The following is a 17,233-nucleotide window of genomic DNA, read 5'->3' as shown; positions in this document are numbered from 1 at the left end:
AAGGATAGCACTTCACGTGTGTGTGTGTGTGTGTGTGTGTGTGTGTGTGTGTGTGTGTGAGATTTGTTTTTGTTTTGGTTCTGAGGATTGAACTCAGGTGCTCTGCCACTGAGCCTCATCATAGCCCTTTTTTAATTTTTTGACACAGGGTCTTGTTAAGTTGTTTAGCACCTCACTAAGTTGCCCTCACTAAGGCTTGCTTTGAACTTGCCATCCTCCTGCCTCAGCCTCCCAAGTGTCTGGGATTATAGGCATGTGCCATTGTGCCTGGTTGATGTGGTGTTTTATTTCAAATATATAACACATACACATAAGCAGAAACATTGACACACTCACATAATGGTACATGGTTAAAAATAGAGACATTACTACCACTTGAAAGGTCTGGGATCAAGGAGAAGCGATGCTCACCAGGAGTCCAGGCCTCTATCTTGTTACATTTTCATCCTTAAGTAGGGTAGATTGGTAGATGGACGCTCTAGCTCCTGGCATCCTGTCCGAAATCCAGACAGCAAGAGGAAGAAAAGAGATTGTAGACAAGACTGATATTTAGTGGGTACCTGTCTGGTTTTTGTTTTCATTGTACGGCGATGAACCCAGGATTTAGCACATGCTAAGCAATCACTCTACCACTGAGCCATATTCCCAGACTCCTCTTCCATATTTTTTATTGGTGCATTGTTGTTGTATGTAATGGTCTTCACTGTTACATATTTGTACATGCACACACTCTAACAATATAATTTGGCCAATATCATTCCCCAGTATTTCCACTTTCTCAGCCCTTGTTATTTTTTATTTTGAGACAAGGTCTTATTAAGTTACCCTAGGTTGGCCTCAAACTTGCCATCCTCCTGTCTGAGCCTCCTAAGTTGCTAGGATTGCAGGTGTGTGCTGCCATGCCCAGATAGTTGGTACTTAGCAGGAGAGCTATACCCATAGTTTCATTATTGAAATACTCTTGTCCCAGCTGGTAAATAGCTGCTGCCCATGAGACCCAGAAGGTATGCATTCCTTTAAGTCTGTTTCTCGCTCTGTAGGATGAAGATTAATTGTAGTACCTATCTTGTAAATTAGTCATAAAATTAAATGAGATAATATACATATACTCTTATCACTGTGATTGGCACAGAATCTTGGCTCAAGAAATTTAAATCCTCATTATTAGTTGTTTTACACAATAAGTCATAAGAAGAACAAGTTTGGTATCAGAACTGAAGACAGTGTTCAGGGTAGACCAACATGGGGATCAGTAGCACTGTTACTATTCTCAAGTAAGAACAATATTTAACAATTTCCACAACTCAGAGTCACTGCCTGCCATGACTTTGTGAGTGTGGCAATTGACTCAGTGTTTCTGAAATCTTTACAGATTAAGTCCGTTGAACCCTATTCATCAGCATGGGGGTATTTGTAACTCCGAGTCACTAATCATTCCTTTGTGTCACTTCAACCCCACAGCGTATCTTGTTCTCTGACTGAAAGCCTGGCCCTTCAGACCGACCAGCATCAGGACCAAGAGATGGCAGTTGGGTCCTTGTACTCAGGCTCAGCCTACCAGAGAGTCTGGGAAACCTTTGCTAACCAGTCCCGGGCAGAAAGAGATGCCTTCCTGCAGGACGTTTTCCCAGAAGGCTTCCTCTGGGGCGTCTCCACAGGAGCCTTTAATGTGGAAGGAGGCTGGGCTGAGGGTGGGAGAGGGGCGAGCATTTGGGACCAATTCGGGCGCCTGAATGCCATCAATGGCCAGGCAACACCAAAGGTGGCCAGTGATAGTTACCACAAGCCAGTCTCTGATGTCGCCCTGCTCCGTGGCCTCCGGGCTCAAGTGTACAAGTTCTCCATTTCCTGGTCCCGGATCTTCCCCACTGGGCACAGGACCAGCCCCAACCTCCGAGGGGTTGCCTACTACAACAAGCTGATTGACAGCCTGCTGGACTCTGGGATCAAGCCCATGGTGACACTATTCCACTGGGACCTGCCTCAGGCCCTGCAGGATCACGGCGGATGGCAGAATGAGAGCGTGGTGGATGCCTTCCTGGATTATGCCGCCTTCTGCTTCTCTACTTTTGGGGACCGTGTGAAGTTGTGGGTGACCTTCCACGAGCCATGGGTGATAAGCTATGCAGGCTATGGCACCGGCCAACATGCACCGGGCATTTCTGACCCAGGAGTAGCCTCTTTTAAGGTACTGCCCATTCCCACAGCTCCTAATTGGGCTGGAAGAAAGTAATTTTATCTGTCTCTTTTGCATCAGCAAGTTTTTACTTTTTGTTCTTTAAAGGTGATCAGAGGGAGGGAAAGGAAACCATGAATTAATTACCTTAATTTGTCCAGACCCTGTACTAGCTCTTTAAAACTAGAATTCCTTAGAATTGCCCTGATGGATGAGAAAATTGGGCTCAGAGAGGATAAACAATGTTTGTGAAGACCTCACTGTTGGGTTGCAGGTTGGAAGACAGGTTCTGAGACTCCCTTCCTGACTCAAAGCAAGTCCCCAGGCTGGAGCCATAGCCATAGAGGGCTTGCCTAGCCCTAGGTTCCACCCACAGCACTGCACTTATTTAAAAAAAAAAAAAAAGCAAGTTTCTCATGTCACTTAGGCCTCTTTGTGTTAATCAAGGAGGGAATTTGTGAATTCAGCAAACTGAAAAATCTTGGTTGTAGCTTAGTCAAGATGGAACTTGATCATAGCACAGGAGATAGTTCCAGACCCAGCAGCTCTCTCGTTTCCCTTGTTGTCTTCATCCCTGGGATCCCTGGGCAGCCATTTGCTTTTGCTCCTATCTCCTGGTCTCTGGGTGACCACAGACACACTCCTGAATCCATCTCTGGATCTCAGCTAGGGGACTCGTGACAGGTGTGGGCCAAGGTCCCAGGCCCTGCCCACACTGAGAGATGGGGAGGTGGGACACGGAGGTGGCTTTCTTAGAAGGCCATCAGATATCATTTTGACAAGACGGAGATAGACAAATGGGACCAATTTTTAATTTTTCTTTTCTTGAGACAGGCTCTCAGGTGTTGCCCAGGCTGGTCTTAAACTCCCGGCTGGGCTCCAGCAATCTGTCTGCCTCAGCTCCCCTAGTAACTGGGACTTCAGGCATGCACCACAATGCTAGGCTCTGGGGACCAAATTTTAAATAGGTTATTATGGGTTCTTCCCATCATGTCCCTTTTTCTTTCAGAATCTCCCAGAAAATCCAGCAGCTTTCCCTGGTAAGATTCTGTAGGGTAGATTTGTTAGGCTGGCTTTCCCTTTCATATTTTGGGTTCTGTTCCAGGTTAAGGGGAGAGATCAGCCATGTCCTCAACATGTTATAACCTTCTGGGAGAGATGTTAGTGGCACACATAGTAAACTTAGAACAATTTGAAATGTTCACAATTAGAGCGAACTGGAACGTCATGTGTAAGTGACACGATGAGATGCCAAAGCCCCTCAAAGCTTCTGTTCTGCTCTTGTTAACAAAAACCTCTCGTTTTCAAAGGAAAGCAGCCCCTTGAAAACGAAAGGTTTCATGCTTTCTCAGTGTCTGCCTGTTGTAAAACTCATCCAAACCTTTTCTTAGGTTTTTCTTATGACTGAGACTTTCTTAGGCTTTACTATGACTCCCAAGATATTTTTAGAGACTTTGAGAAAGTTCCCTTCACTCTTCTTCTCAAAATTCTATTTATTTAGGCAAACACTCTATCACTGAGCCACATCCCCAGCTCCTTCAATTGTTGCTTGTTATTTATTAATTAACATGTTTTAATACTGAGGTCGTCTTAGTTTCGGCTGCTGTAACAAGATACCATAGGCTGGTGGCTTAAACAACAGAGATGTTTTCTTCATACTACTGGAGGCTGGGAAATTTGAGATCAAGGTACGAACGAGGTCTCTCTGGGGAGGGCTCTCATTCCAGTCTGCAGACTGCCCTCTTGCTATGTTCACACGTGATGGGGAGAGCAAGAGCACACCCTGATGGCTCTTCCTGTGAGTACACTAATCTCACCAAGAGGGCGCCACCTTTGTGACCTCCCCTAAATCTCTTTACCTCCCTAAGGCTTCCTCTCCAAATACCGTTGCCTTGGGGTCTAGGGCTTCAACATACAGATTTTAGGGTGACAATGTCTCATTACTAGTATTTCTTTCCATTCTTGGCTTTTTGCACTTAGGCCTTGCTTTAGTGCTCACCGTTTACTTGGCATCATGTTATTAGCACTTTCCACATTGTATCACAGTGACAATGACTGTTTCTAATGGTTGCCTAACGGCCCACTGAGCACCCTGCCCAGCACAGACTAGTTAAGTAGGGCCCATTCCTGCATTTTGGAAAGGAGAAGTTTGCCAGTAGTGTTTAGAGCTCAATTAAGGACTAACATTCAGGACATAAGAAAAGCCAGGCATGTTGCTTCCCAGGCCACATTTTGATATGAAATTCTTCAAAAGTATACGTGTCCATCTTTTCAGATGATAAAAAGAAAAAAAAACTAAGATTTAGCAACCTCCCTTCAGCACTCCAAGTTTTTGCTTGGTGCTTTACATATGCGAATCTCACTTAGTCCTGCTACATAATATACAGTTCCTGTAGAAAAGCTGAAATTGAGGGAACCGATAGTTCAAGTTTGCAGAGCAAGTTATTGACAGTCTTGATTTGAAAGTAAGCTTGTTATACTCCATACCACTCCATTTTTATCCCTATTTTCCCATGTTCCACCAAGAAAGCTGATAACTTTTCCAAGATGATGAGCTAAGTCTATAAAGAGACTCTGGGGGATGCAGCTCAGTGGTACATCACTTGCCTAGCACGCCACGAGCCCTGGGTTCCATCCCAGCACTGTGTGGGGATAGTTCCTGGTTGTGGTTTTTCTTCATACATTTAAGAAGACTACAGAACAAATAGGTTAGAAAAAGTGGTCTTCTCCCTTGTGCATTAATTAAAATAATACCCCTTTACCCTGGACTAATTGTTCAATAATCACTTATTGAGTAGAGAGGCTGGTTTCGAACTTGTGATCCTCCTGCTTCAGCCTCTGAGTCACTGGATTATAGGGATGTGGATTACAAACAGGCCCGGAGTCAGACTGCCTTGGTTTTATATTCTCACGTTTCTCCTGACTGTAGCCTTGGAGTTAATACACCTAAGTGGATCTCGTTTTCCTCATATGTAAAGTGGTAATTGCTGTACTTGCCACATGAGGTGGTTGAAAGGATTATGTGACAGGATTTATTGAGCAGTAAGTGCTCTCGACATGTTATGTTCAGGTGGTTGTTGATGCTGTTGGTGTTGATTTGTTGATGTTGAATGGTTAACTCGTTGCCTCCCTGGTATTAACACTGACGTTGATAGTGTTGACAATAATGTTTTTTCCTCACCGTACTGGGAATTAAACCCAGGAGGGTTTTTACCTCTGAGCTACATTCATAGGCCTTTGTTACTTTTCACTTTATTTTATGGCAGCCCTCACTAAGTTGCTGAGGCTGGTTTTGAACTTGTGATCCTCCTGCCTCAGCCTCTGAGTCACTGGATTATAGGGATGCGCCTCACACCTGGCTGACTTTGATTTTTTGATGTTATTATTGACTAGTTGACATTATTGACATTGGTGTTAATGTTGAGTTGTTGATGACTTGTTGAAAATAGTGTTGATATCATGTTGACAAAGTGTTGTCTTCTCTGTGGCCTTGATCAATATCATTGATCAATAACATTGGTGTTAACTCATTGATGTTATTGTGGCCTTATTTTTGGCTCATTAGTGCTATTGTTGACATTGTCATTGACGCTAAGAGCTGTTTCCTTCTTTCTTCCTCTCAAGGTGGCTCACTCAATCCTCAAGGCTCACGCCAGAACCTGGCACCACTACGACCGTCAGCATCGCCTGCGGCAGCAGGGGCGTGTGGGCATAGTGCTGAACTCACACTGGGCAGAGCCCCTGTCTCCAGAGAGACCTGAGGACCGGATAGCCTCTGAGCGCTTCTTGCACTTCATGCTGGGCTGGTTTGCACACCCCATCTTTGTGGATGGAGACTACCCTGCCACTCTGAAGGCTCAGATTCAACAGATAAACAAACAGTGTCCCCAGCCTATGGCCCAGCTCCCTGAATTCACCGAGGCCGAGAAGCAGCTCCTAAAGGGCTCTGCCGACTTTCTGGGCCTGTCACATTACACCTCCCGCCTCATCAGCAAGGCCCAACAAGTCACCTGCATCCCCAGCTATGATAATATCGGAGGTTTCTCCCAACATGTGGACCCTGCCTGGCCCCAAACTTCCTCTCCTTGGATTCGCATAGTGCCCTGGGGTATAAGGAGGCTGTTGCGGTTTGTGTCCCTGGAATACACGAGAGGAAAAGTTCCCATCTACCTGGCTGGGAATGGCATGCCCATAGGAGAGAGTGAAGATCTCTTTGATGATTCTTTGAGAGTGGATTACTTCAACCAGTATATCAATGAGGTGCTCAAGGGTAAGGACAGTGGATATGCTGGTGATCGGAAGGTGGGAAATATTTTTCCTCCGAGTCATTAGAGTTCTGTTAATGGAACAAAGACGGTCTCCCAGGGCAATGAAGCCCAAAAAGCAGTATTGGTATCAATAGTGGGGAGTTCTTCACATCATCCTTCTAACTCTATTTCCATGAAGGCTTATGTCTTTATTCCTGGGTTCTTGTTCCCCAGAACACCACCCTTCTACATTCTGTCCACCCGAGTTTTAGCAACCATCAGTTTTATCTTGTTGTTGTTGTACTGGATATTTAACTCAGAGGGCACTTTATCACTCAGCCAAAACTCTTTTTATTTGGAGATAGGGTCTTGCTCATTTGCTGAGGCCAGCCTTAACCTTTCAATCCTCCTGCCTCAGCCTCCTGAGTAGCTAGGATTATAGGTGCATGCCAGGGTACCTATCAAATCTTACCATTTTTAATACACTTTAAAAACAAATATTGAGGGGCTAGAGTTGTAGCTCAGTGGTAAAGCACTTGCCTAGCATGTATGAGGCACTGGGTTCAATCCTCCTCATCACATAAAAATAAATAAATAAAATAAAGGTATTGTGTCCATCTACAGCTAAAAAAATGGAGTGCCTATTATATGCCAGGTATTGTGCAAGACAATAGAGGTACAATATTGAACAAACATTATTCCTTCCATAGGGAATTCACAGTCTACTGAGGGTCACGGGCAAAGAACTGAAGTGTAGGATGACAAGGTCATGCACAGTGTGAGGACTCTTAGGTGGCCTCCAGCCCATTAACTCTTCCCTCATTGCTCCAGCCACACTGATAGCCCTCTCCTTTGACTGGCTATAAAATCTGTATTCAACGTGACCTAATTGACTGGTACCTACAGTTTACTCTTACCTAACATACCAGTTCATATGTCTTTTTATTCCTAATGAGAAAGGATGGCAAATGGGTTTCCTCTCACAAGTCAGTCATGATCCCTGGTAGTGAGTGGCTGTGTGTCTGACCACAGGACTGTGCTGACAAGGTTAGGAGACTGTCTAAATTCAGAGAGAAAGTCGATCGGTGAGACCTGAGGGGATAGGCACCCTCTGCTCCTCACTGGGACACATCTCAGTGTTAGCTACAATTCTGTTTCTCTTTTTAAATGATCTTGGAATTCCTTTGAGACATTTGAAATAGCTTTGTCCAGTAAAGACAGCGGATACTCTCCTCATAGGACAACTGCAAAAACCCATGCCTTTAGAGACTGGCACCCACAAACAGGCAGTGATTTGAGCCAGAAGCTTTATTTCTGGCTCAGTTCCTCCCTCTGCCCACAAAGCTGTAATGATTTTATCCATCCTTGTGTCCCCAGAGCCTAACATAGACCTTGAACAAAGTCCATGCTTACTAACTTATTTATTGAATGAACAGTGTTTTCTACCTCTTATGCAAGCAGTTTGTTAGTTGAGAGGTTTGTATAGCTTGAAAACAAACGGGCCTAATTCTCCACTGGCTCCAAGCTAGAGCCCTCTACAGCCATTATCTTTTTACTTTGGCTCTGGTTTTTGGTTGACTTACTAGATCATTTGGCAAATTGAAGGTGAGTGGGGCTGCTGTAACAAATTACCCAGACTTGGTGGCTGAAAATAACAGAAATGTATTATCCCACAGGTCTAGAATCAGGAAGTCTAAAACTGAGGTCTCAATAGGGCTGCTTTCCCTCTCAAACCTGTAATAGAGATTCCTTCCCTGCTCTCTGCAGATTCTGGTGGCTCCAGGTATTCCGTGTCTTGTGGATACAGGACTCTAATCCCTGCCTCCAGCTTCACATGACCTTCTCCTGTGGTCATGCTTGTTGTCAGGATTAGGGTTTACCCAGTTAACCCAGAATGACCTCGTCTTGAAACTGTAGATAACCTGGGGTTAGGACTTGGATGTATCTTTTGGCAGGCCACCATTTAACCTACTGTACCAGGGAATAAATTTCTTTGGTCTTTTTTTTAACATAGCATGTGTCATCATTTTATGCCAATATTACTAAATGTAAATAGGGAAGAACAAAAACAGTTTAAAAAATTCAGGGCTGGGGTGTGGCTCAGTGGTGGAGTGCTCGCCTGGCATGCAGGGGGCACTGGGTTTGATCCTCAGCAGCACATAAATGTAAAGATGTTGTGTCCACCTAAAACTAAAAAATAAATATTAAAAAAATATTAAGGCCGGCTCGGTGGCACATGACTGTAATCCTTGTGCTCATTCTGGAAGAGGAAAAAGAATTAAATTTGAGGGGTAAACAAAGTCACCTCCAAAATTTTCAAGCCAGGAGAAAAAAATTTTAAAGCGATACTAATAACAGAGTTTACTTATTTTTTTTTTCAATAATGATTATTCAAAAATAACCCTAATTTCTGTCTCCTTCACAGCCATCAAGGAGGATGCAGTGGATGTCCGTTCTTATATTGCTCGTTCCTTCCTTGATGGCTTTGAAGGCTCCTCTGGTTACAGCCAGAGATTCGGGCTGTACCATGTCAATTTCAGTGACAGCAGCAAACCAAGGACTCCCAGGAAATCAGCTTACTTTTTCACCAGCATCATTGAAAAAAATGGTTTCCTCGCCCCAGTAGTAAAAAGACTGCCTCCTCCTAAAACAGCAGACTTCCCCTCCACGGCCAAAGCTTTCACTTTTCCATCTGAGGTGCCCTCCAAGGCTAAAGTAGTTTGGGAAAAGTTCTCCAAACAACCTAAGTTTGAAAGAGACTTGTTCTATCATGGCACCTTCCGGGATGACTTTCTGTGGGGCGTGTCCTCTTCAGCCTATCAAATCGAAGGAGCTTGGGATGCTGATGGCAAAGGCCCCAGCATTTGGGATAACTTTACTCATACTCCAGGGAACAATGTGAAAGACAATGCCAATGGAGACATAGCCTGTGACAGTTATAACAAACTGGATGCGGATCTGAATATGCTTCGAACTTTGAAGGTGAAGGCCTATCGCTTCTCCATCTCCTGGTCTCGGATTTTCCCAACTGGGAGAATCGACTCTGTCAATGCTCATGGTGTCAATTACTACAACAGGCTGATCGATGGTTTGGTGGCAAGCAACATCTCTCCCATGGTAACACTGTTTCACTGGGACCTGCCCCAGGCCCTCCAGGATATTGGAGGCTGGGAGAATCCGTCCTTGATTGAGTTGTTTGACAGCTATGCAGACTTCTGTTTCCAGACATTCGGTGACAGAGTCAAATTCTGGATGACCTTTAATGAGCCCACGTTCCAGGCATGGTTGGGTTACGGCACAGGAGCATTTCCCCCGAATGTGCAGGACCCAGGATGGACACCTTACAGGGTTGCCCATGCAGTCATCAAAGCGCACGCCAGAGTCTATCACACTTATGATGAGAAATACCGAAAGGAGCAGAAGGGGGTCATCTCACTGAGCCTTAGTGCACACTGGGCAGAACCCAAGTCACTAGAGATCCCAAGAGATGTAGAAGCAGCTGACCGAATGCTACAGTTCTCCCTGGGCTGGTTTGCCCATCCCATTTTTAGGAACGGAGACTATCCCGATGCCATGAAGTGGAAAGTGGGGAATAGGAGTGAACTACAACACTTGGCCAGCTCCCGCCTGCCCAGCTTCACTGAGGAAGAGAAGGCGTACATCAGGGGTACGGCCGATGTCTTCTGCCTCAACACCTACTCGTCCAAAATCGTGCAGCACAAAACAACCAGGCTAGACCCACCCTCCTACGAAGATGACCAGGAGATTACTGATGAGGTGGACCCTTCATGGACTGCCACGGCAATGAACCCAGCCGTGCCCTGGGGGACACGGAGACTGCTGAATTGGATCAAGGAAGAATATGGTGACATCCCCATTTACATCACAGAAAATGGAGTGGGGCTGTCAAATCCAGCAGTGGAAGACACCGATAGGATATTTTACCACAAAACCTATATCAATGAAGCTTTGAAAGGTATGTGAGGGTTCAGTTCATCTTATAAAATCTGTATGTCGTGTGCCTGAAATGTTTTGGCAGCGTGCTTTCACAGTCTCACTTTTATGCCCTAACTCCATATATTCCTTTCCTGTTTGGGAGTTACACATCCAAGACAAGCTGAGGGGATAAAGGTGTGATCCTTTCCCCAAGAAAAATGTACAAATGTATATACACATAATCTCCCCCAAAGAATATTTTCATTAGTCCATTTATTAATTATTGAGCAATTACTTTGTTGATAAGTTCTATTTTAGATGCTGGGGATGCAGCAGGGAACAAAACATAAATTTCTGCCCTCATGGAGTTTCCATTTACCTCAGAACAACACCAATAATAACAAAAACCCTTCTTCTTTAAATGCAAACACCTGTGCTTCTGAAGTGGACTGAGGTCTTGAATTCAGGACATGCCTCTTTCTCTTAACAAAAGAATTTGATTTTGCAAAGATCAGTCATTAATACTGTAGGGTTATCTGAGATGGCAAAAAGTAAGATCCACAAGGTGTTTGGCTCTTAGAGCTTATGTTACTTTGTGTAACATTAAGTTGATAGTTTAGGGGTGAGGAACCAGCACTTGGCGGGGTTTCTTGGAGATCCTGCCTCTTGATGTAAAGCTCTCCTCTTCTCTTTGGGATGTTCCCAGCCTACAGGCTGGATGGCGTAGACCTTCGAGGGTACTCTGTCTGGTCTCTGATGGACAACTTTGAGTGGCTGTTTGGCTACACAGTCAAATTCGGACTGTACCACGTTGACTTCAATGACACGAATAGGCTTCGCATAGCAAGAGCCTCAGCCGAGTACTACACAGAGGTCATTACCAACAATGGCATGCCACTGCCCAAAGAGGATGAATTCCTATACGGACAGTTTCCAGAGGGCTTCATCTGGAGTACAGCATCTGCTGCGTATCAGGTGGGGAGCTGAGAGCCCATCAACACTATGACCACATCCCCAAATCCCTGCCCCTGCCAGATCCTGGGGGTCCAGCTTCTTTACTTCCCCAAATTTGGTCAGACTAGCATGGTTAGTCTGCTGAGATGGGTGCTTGTAGAGCCAGGAGCAGGAAGAGCCTGGACGCCAACACAGGTAAAGACATGTGCGTATGCAGAGTCTTGCTGGATGCCTCTCTTCCTTACCTGGTCCTTCCAAGCAGGCAGGTTACCCAGTTTGCTTCTAAACCTGGGCCTGGGATTTTTCTGATGATCTAACATGAGACTGTTACCTTATTCATGCCACATGAGGCTCAACCAAAGATATGATGGTTTTATTATTATTTTTTGGAATAATGAAAGATAAAGGGCGATGAATGCCTTGCTGGGAAGTTAGTGGTTGGTCTCTACCTCTGTTTATCTTCTCTGATACAGAAATGGGCATTCTTAATGTGGACCTGGGCAGGGTGCTGAGCCTGTGGGGATTTTCTACATGACTATCACTGCTGAAAATATTTCAGGAAGATGAGGGCTAGCTACTCCCAGATGACTGCGTTACCGAGTGATAAAGGAAAGTCTCAGGCCAAATTCTGCTAGATATTTATCAGCTAAGTTAATTTGTGGGAAAACATAAAAAAAAGTTCATGTGTACTGTTTAGAAGATCAAGGAAACCCCAGATCTCAGTCCTCTTAGGTACTCTGGCCAACACCAGAACACAAAATATTCACTTGAGAGAATGCCAAGAGGCTGGATCCTGCTAAATCAGGCAACCCTCTGTCAGAGGTTTCTCATTAGGGGCTGACTGATATGATTCCTTGTCATGGGGACTCTTGTGTACACTATAGGATGATTAGCAGCATCTGTGGCTTCTACACACTAGATGCCAGTAGATTCTCCACAGCTCCCAGCCCCTCCTGGCCCCATGCCCATTGTAATAACTGAAGCTTTCCAAACACTTGTACAGATATTTCTAACTGTTCCCTTGAGGGCAAAATTACCCAGGGAGAACCACTGTCCCCTGGGTTTACAAGGGACACAGGAAGGACTAGATTTCTCCAAGGCTACAAGCCTTGTTGACCTCTTAGACCCTGTCTTGTAACGATAGTGCATGACTTGAGAACATTTTAGCCACCTCACATCTTGAATTTTGAGTTGTCATTGAGTGTCCATTTCTATTCATCATGGCAGTCAAAAGGCATAGTTGTCACCGTTTGTGACACTGAATATTCTGATGAGCAAAGTGTGGGTATGAATCAGGAAGGATGAGAAGCACTTATAGTTTGGGCTGTCAGCGCTTCTCAGCCATAAGCCTAGAGCACCAGTCGTCTTCCCCTCAGGACTGTGTATTCTTTTTTATTTTTTTAATGTTTATTTTTTAGTTGTAGTTAGACACAATACCTTTGTTTTACTTATTTATTTACTTTTTATGTGGTGCTGAGGATGGAACCCAGGGCCTTGCATGCTCTAGGCAAGCTCTCTACAGCTGAGCCACAACCCCAGCCCCAGGACTGTGTATTCTTTAAAAAAAAAAAAAAAAAAACTTTCATTGGTAAATCTTTACAGACATAGAGAAAAGTTGCAAAAATAGTAGACTCCCATATACCTTTTCCCAGACTCCTCAATTCTTTATATCTTACTATATTTACTTATCTCTATGTATGTACACATGTATATATGTGTGCATGTGTATTTTTACAAATACTCACATGTGTATTATATTGAAATTTATTTTATTACTTGAATAAAAATAGTCATCTACCAGGATTTTCTACCATAAAATCAATAATATCTATTTCATACTTAGAAGCATTTTGTGGGGAGCTTCTTGGAGACTGTAAATATGTCCCTCATCAAATTTTACCCACTAGAGCTGGGGTTGTGGCTCAGCTGTAAAGTGCTTGCCTAGCACATGAGAGGCCCTGGGTTCAATCCTCAGTATCACATATAAATAAATAAAATAAAGGTATTGTATCCAACTACAATTAAAAACTAAACATTTAAAAAAAATTTTTACCCACTAGTTTTAGGAACTGCTAATACTGTTTGCTTGAATCAATTATTACCATAATGATTAACAAATAGTGATTTTTTTCAAATTCCATCATTTCTTTTATATTAGGTGACAATCTTTTTTCTCTTATTTATTTACTATATTATGTATATATCAATATATGTCAGTATACATAGTGATGCTGTATATGTAAATACACATATTGATATATATTTAGATATATATCATTGTTATGACCTTGTTGAATCCTATTTTATCCAATGGATTATACTTTTTACTTACTTATTAATTTAATTTTAGTACTGGGGATTGAACCCTTGGGCACCTTACCACTGACCTATATCTACAGCTCTTTGGGTTTTTTTTAGTGTCTAGTTTGAGACAGGGTCTTGTTGCTGAGGCTGACTTAAACTTGTGATCCTCCTTCTTCAGCTTCCTGAGTTGCTGGGATTATAGGCATCTACCACTGTACCTGACTCATTATTTAGATGCTCAAATTGTCCCAAATTTTTCCGGGGGGGGGTGGCTTTTAGCTGGATCCTACACATTTTTTTTTTTTTTTTGCTTTTGTTTTTGCCTGTGTTACAGATTAAACCCAGGGCCTTGGGCATGCTAGGCAAAGTGCTCTATTAGCTCTGGATCCTACGTCCTTTTGACATGGCCCATGTCAATCCCTTCTCATCTTGCACCTTTTCTGCTCCAGCCTTTATCCAGCCTTTTCTACAATGACTCCTGGCTCCTTTAAGTGGAGCATGGTATTTAGAAACCATGATCTAGACACTGAGTTTGCTCACTATTCGGGGGTGTCATTTCTAGGCCCTCTCAAGAACAGAGCCAGGAAATATAAGTACATATACACACACAGATTTATTTATATTTCTGCACCCACCTGTATATACTTAAAACCATGAATTCACACCATTATCATCAATATCAGTCCAACTCCATAGGGTCAATGCTAGCCTTTTCATTTTCTGTATTTGTATTTTTGCTTTCTGGTGCTGAGAAATCTAGCTTTGAGTATATTCGATATAGTTCATTCAATTTGTACATCTCACTGTATTACCTAATCTTCCTCCCAGACCACCATACACACTGATAGCTTATTTATGTGGTGGGTGCTCTCCCAGCCAATCCTGGATGGACACTCAGTGTGATGGTGATACATTTGTACAGAAACTGGAGGGGTAGTGAGAGAAGGCTCCCAGAGGAGGTGATGTTGAGAAACACCTGACTTGGGTTTACCCCCCTGACAGGAATTTGCAAATTGACTGAATGACTTAATTTGACCATATCTTGTCATCTTAAGATCGAAGGTGCATGGAGAGCAGATGGCAAAGGACTTAGTATTTGGGACACATTTTCTCACACACCACTGAAGATTGAGAATGATGACAATGGAGATGTGGCCTGTGACAGTTATCACAAGATTGCTGAGGATTTGGTCGTCCTGAAGAATCTGGGTGTATCCCACTATCGTTTTTCTATATCCTGGACTCGCATCCTCCCTGATGGAACCACCAAGTACATCAATGAAGCAGGCCTGAACTACTATGAGCGGCTAATTGATGCACTGCTGGCTGCCAACATCCAGCCCCAGGTGAGGGTGGGCCTTCATCAAGCCCTGAAAAGGCCCACATAGAGGAGTGAGGAACTGTTATTATAAATGAAATGGTATTGTAAATGAAATGCTGTTTTCAAATTTAATTTTTGAATTGTCCAAAAACTCACATGGCGTTTTCTTTCCAACCTTGACCCCCATTTTCAGGTTTAGCAACATTTTTATGTAGGTGCATCTCATGTCAGTGATTTCCCATGGAAAGATAATTGTTGGAACTATCAATTCGGTTTTCCCACAGGTGACCCTGTACCACTGGGACCTGCCTCAGGCGCTTCAAGATGTTGGAGGCTGGCAGAATGAGACCATTGTGCAGCGGTTTAAAGAGTATGCAGATGTGCTTTTCCAGAGGCTGGGAGACAAGGTGAAATTTTGGATCACACTGAATGAGCCCTATGTCATTGCTTTCCAAGGCTATGGCAGTGGGACAGGAGCACCAGGTAAATGTCCTACGCCTAACTTCTCAGCTCTTTGGAACATGGGCTTCTTTGCACCTTGAAGACATGAAATCCAGGTGACAGGGGAGGACATGGCTATAAAAGCCCCATGGCAATGTCTCAGAAATCCTGCCTCCTGCTTAAGGCTGCAGAGGTTTCCCTTCTTTTTTGGGGGGGCGGGGTGGAGGGATACTAAGGATTGAACTCAGGGGCACTCAACCACTGAGTCACATACCCAGCTTTATTTTGTATTTTATTTAGAGACAGGGTCTCACTGAGTTGCTTAGCATCTTGCTAAATTGCTGAGGCTGACTTGAACTTGCAATTCTCCTGCCTCTTGAACCATTGGGATTACAGGCGTGCACCACAGCGCCCGACCTGTAGAGGTTTCCCTTCTGACACCACATTTGCTAAACACAAATATCACATCTTAGTACCTCAAGATGACTTCATTTCTTTGCTCTGTGACTCTGACCTGCCTTGGAGGGAAGTTCTTTCAAATTGGGATGTGGCAGATTGTTGTAGAGAAGGGCAATTCCTCAGGCTGCACAGGTTCATGTCTATTGCTCATAATCCCCAAATCCTGAAGATTCTAGTTACTGATTTTGGCTGACTGAGCCCATTTAATCTTAGTGAAGTCTCACCTGAGCCCACATGAGCTGCTGTGGTCTTACCTCACAGTGTGAGCACTCCTGAGTTCAGTGGAGTTACCACTGTGCTTGATTATGGAGAGTTGTCTTGGGCCCTGGTAGAGTGGTGCTATATCCTGGTTTGTATATACAAACGTTATAGACAGTGTTTCTAAAATTAAAACAAAACAAACAAACAAACAAAACTAAACATTTAATTCCAAAACACATGGGACCACGAGGGCTTTGAACAAGGGACTGTGAACCTGTTTTTGCCTCTTATAAAACATCCAACTTCTCTTTCCTTGGATTCTAAGCTGATGAGAGTAAATTTGTGTTCATCTTTGTGATTCCTCCTAATCATGTGTAAGAGCTGGAAAGAGCCATGGGGAGATGGCTCAGATCATCAACTGGGCCTTGGTTGGCATTTTAGTTTGGGCAGCCTTTCCCATAGGATTTGCTCTCAGCCATCTTCCTATCAGCTGCTTGCATTTTCTATATTCTCCCATCTGGGTCCCCAGAGAGCTCTGAGACATAAATCCTAAGGCACACAGTGTTGTGTGTATTCTGCTTGAGACATACGAGCCATTCTTTTAGGGGAGAGAGAGACAGAAGCCAACATTCATCAAGTGCCTTTCCTTTGCCAGACATACTGGGTGCTTCACATACAAGGGACATACAAAGTCAACAACTTTCCTTCTCACCATCACTCTCTGATGCCCATTCTAGTGAGGAAGAAACTAAGGCTGAATTACTTGCTCAAAGTGACAGGGCATCTAGTAAGAGGTAGAACTAGGATTTGAATTTGTCTTCCTAATGCCAAATCTTTCTCCCAAACACAGAGGGACTTTTGTATGAAGGGAATAACTCCCTTGGCCATGCTCATTCTGTTGACATGTGTCTGTTTCCAGGAATCTCCTCTGACACTGCTCCCTACATTGCTGGCCACAACCTAATAAAGTCTCATTCCGAGGTCTGGCATCTGTACAATGATGTGTACCGAGCCCAGCAAGGTGGCATTATTTCCATCACCATCAACAGTGACTGGGCTGAGCCCAGGGACCCCTCCAACCAGAAGGATGTGGAGGCAGCCAGAAGATATGTTCAGGTCTGGTTTCCTTCGGGACAGTGTTCACTCTTATCTGTTTTCCTCTCTTGTAGTGGACCAATGGAAACAGAATTACAC

At 43.9% G+C, this 17,233-nt stretch overlaps 1 protein-coding gene across 1 annotated transcript in view; it reads left to right on the top strand.

Annotated features, from left to right (window-relative positions):
- The window catches only part of Lct (lactase), a 40,419-nt gene that overhangs the window by 14,830 nt on the left and 8,356 nt on the right, over positions 1 to 17,233 (top strand). The window contains exons 6-12 of the mRNA XM_026389289.2: positions 1,462 to 2,188; positions 5,801 to 6,446; positions 8,849 to 10,399; positions 11,066 to 11,334; positions 14,673 to 14,963; positions 15,223 to 15,421; positions 16,959 to 17,155. Coding sequence (XP_026245074.2) covers positions 1,462 to 2,188; positions 5,801 to 6,446; positions 8,849 to 10,399; positions 11,066 to 11,334; positions 14,673 to 14,963; positions 15,223 to 15,421; positions 16,959 to 17,155 — 3,880 coding nt within the window. The remainder of the gene's footprint in view (positions 1 to 1,461; positions 2,189 to 5,800; positions 6,447 to 8,848; positions 10,400 to 11,065; positions 11,335 to 14,672; positions 14,964 to 15,222; positions 15,422 to 16,958; positions 17,156 to 17,233) is intronic.

Source organism: Urocitellus parryii, chromosome 1 (assembly GCF_045843805.1).
Source record: "Urocitellus parryii isolate mUroPar1 chromosome 1, mUroPar1.hap1, whole genome shotgun sequence".
NCBI classification, from domain to species: Eukaryota; Metazoa; Chordata; class Mammalia; order Rodentia; family Sciuridae; genus Urocitellus; species Urocitellus parryii.
Note: the sequence above shows the minus strand (reverse complement) of the source record. Positions and strands in the feature narration are given on the sequence as shown.